Source organism: Macrobrachium rosenbergii, chromosome 21 (genome assembly GCF_040412425.1).
Source record: "Macrobrachium rosenbergii isolate ZJJX-2024 chromosome 21, ASM4041242v1, whole genome shotgun sequence".
In the NCBI taxonomy this organism is placed as follows: Eukaryota; Metazoa; Arthropoda; class Malacostraca; order Decapoda; family Palaemonidae; genus Macrobrachium; species Macrobrachium rosenbergii.
In genome coordinates, this window is record NC_089761.1 from 19,305,556 (window position 1) to 19,308,143 (window position 2,588).

Genomic DNA, 2,588 nt, shown 5'->3' on the forward strand with positions numbered 1-2,588 from the left:
AAGAAGAGATATTAGCCTCATATACAAGAATGCATAAAAAATGCTTATCTTTAATAAATAAACAAATTACACAAACTGTAAATATGTCTGAATAACCCTCCTCTCTCTCTCTCTCTCTCTCTCTCTCTCTCTCTCTCTCTCTCTCTCTCAAGATGTATAACGACAAGTGTTTTTCTCTTAGCTTTATCTTGTGTTTATTATAAAACTGATGAAGAGAGAGAGAGAAGAGAGAGAGAGAGAGAGAGAGAGAGGTCATAAAAGCAGAACTATAAATAAGTTTCACTTGATGAATCAGATGTGTACCGACGTCGGATCTCATACTGACAATTTGAAATTGCTCGACAATAATTCATTTACACATTAATTCAAAATTCATTTACTCATGTATTCATAATTATTGATCTTATTCATCAGACATTACGCTGGGTATAAATCGTCTCAAGACGCAAAATATAATTTTGTAAACGAGAAACTTCAATTATTTTATTTGCTCTATTTTTCATTACTTCGATACATGGAGAGTGCCAGGGCTGACGGGGTGATTTCTACTTGGTAGGTCGGTGGGTGGGGGTAAGGGGTGAAGAGTGAGGGGATGGTAAAGTTTGGACTGATGGGCAGGGGCGATAGGGGTGATGCTAGGTTGAGGGGAGGGGTGGCACTCTGTAGGTGGGCGGATGGCCGTGGGTGAGAGTGTGTGAGAAAACAAACAAAAGGCGGCGGTGGTGGTCCTGGGGCGGTACCCTTCAGTGGAGCAAATGTTTGGCCTACCATTGTAAACAATAACATCAGACAAAACTCAAACAAACTTACTGGAGCCTTTAAATAAGATGTCGCTCTCTGGTACACGCTCAGTTGCTTTTCATTTGTCGTAGGCGGAAGTCGTTGACGGGTTGAAGTCCGACCAAGAGGTCCGGCCCACGTTTGCCCCGCCGAAGTCCTCGCGTCTCGGGTCCGTTCCCAGCGTCTTCGGAGGAAAATCGTCAGACCGGAGAGAGGATCGATCGTCCAGAATCCCCGACTGGAGTCCTTCCATACCTTTCCAGATTCCGATGAATTCGCTTTCGCCAACCAGTCTCTACCACAACTTGCCTCTTTCTCCCTTTTATCCTCCTTCGTTTTACTTCTCCCATCTTCTCTCCGCTTCTCTTCCCTCGTCTTATCCCTCCTCCATTCCCGCCTCCATTTTGTTCCCGCCATGTGGTCTCGGTGCCTCCACTCCAGAGTCTGAAGGTGAGAATCCAGGTCATGTTTTTTCAATATAATACTCTATTCATTCATCAAATTACTGTACCTACAATGTTTTCCTTTATTTTACTAACTGATCCTGTTTAAAGATGTTAATACCTTAGGAGGTCTCTACGGTCATATCCACAGATGCTTTATACTGTAGTAGTCAAAATGACCATTTTTCTTTTTTGTTGCATAAATTAAAAAAATTCGACTAAATGCCATAAAATTCGGAATGAAATGATTGAAGAGATTCTCCTTCTCCGGTTTCGATTCGAACCCACGCGCGGTGGTTAGAAAACTGAAATTAGCGCTCAGTCCATTGGACCATAAAGGATGTTAACATTTTTCTCTGCCTCCGAAAAGAAATTATCACTATTAGACTTGGAAACCGCAACCAACTGTATATTATAAAATTACTAAGTCAAATGTATACATTCTAAAACTAACAAAATAAATCACAGTCACTTATTCCAATAAGCGTTAAATGAATTGACAAACTGCGTGACGATGTGAAAAGACATGGCATAGCAACTGAGTTTATGTGCAATTGATATTATGATTTAAATTATTTTAAGGCTCACTGCCTTATTTTACATAAAAGAAAATCTTAGTTATATTAATATCAACACTGCATTGAAAATTATTAGTTATTATATATATATATATATATATATATATATATATATATATATATATATATATATATATACATATTATTATATGTATATATATGTATATATGTTACATATATATAATATATATATAATATATATATATATATATATATATATATGTATATGTGTGTCTGTGTGTTTTAGTGTACTTACGGCATGCACTGTTCGGTTGCATCGAATTATAAATGATTAACATTTTGGATTGGTGGCATGCAGTATGTTAAAAAGTTCTCAAAAACAGATTGGAAGACTTATGGGAAATCACAGATTCATCTGGTAAACTTTTTACCATAACACCTAACAACAAGACGTGGGAAGATGTCAACTGTCGGCTCTCTCTCTCTCTCTCTCTCTCTCTCTCTCTCTCTCTCTCTCTCCTCTCTCTCTCTCTCTCTCTCTCTCTCTCTCTCTCTCTCCCCTCTCTCTCTCTCTCTCTCTCTCTCTCTCTCTCTCTCCCCAAGCACTCCCCAAATTATTAAAATCATGTAACTTCTCTACGATTATTTATATATATTATATATATATATATATATATAATATATATATATATATATATATATATATATATATATATATATATATATATATATATATATACATACTGTATATACATATATATATGTATATATATATATATATATATATATATATATATATATATATATATATATATATATATATATA

General features: G+C 35.9%; 1 protein-coding gene across 1 annotated transcript in view; it reads left to right on the forward strand.

Annotated features, from left to right (window-relative positions):
* Positions 1-711: 711 nt before the first annotated feature.
* The window catches only part of LOC136849564 (fork head domain-containing protein L1-like), a 10,162-nt gene continuing 8,285 nt past the window's right edge, over positions 712-2,588 (forward strand). The window contains exon 1 of the mRNA XM_067122898.1: positions 712-1,230. Within this exon, the coding sequence (XP_066978999.1) occupies positions 1,050-1,230 (181 nt within the window). The 5' untranslated portion in view covers positions 712-1,049. The remainder of the gene's footprint in view (positions 1,231-2,588) is intronic.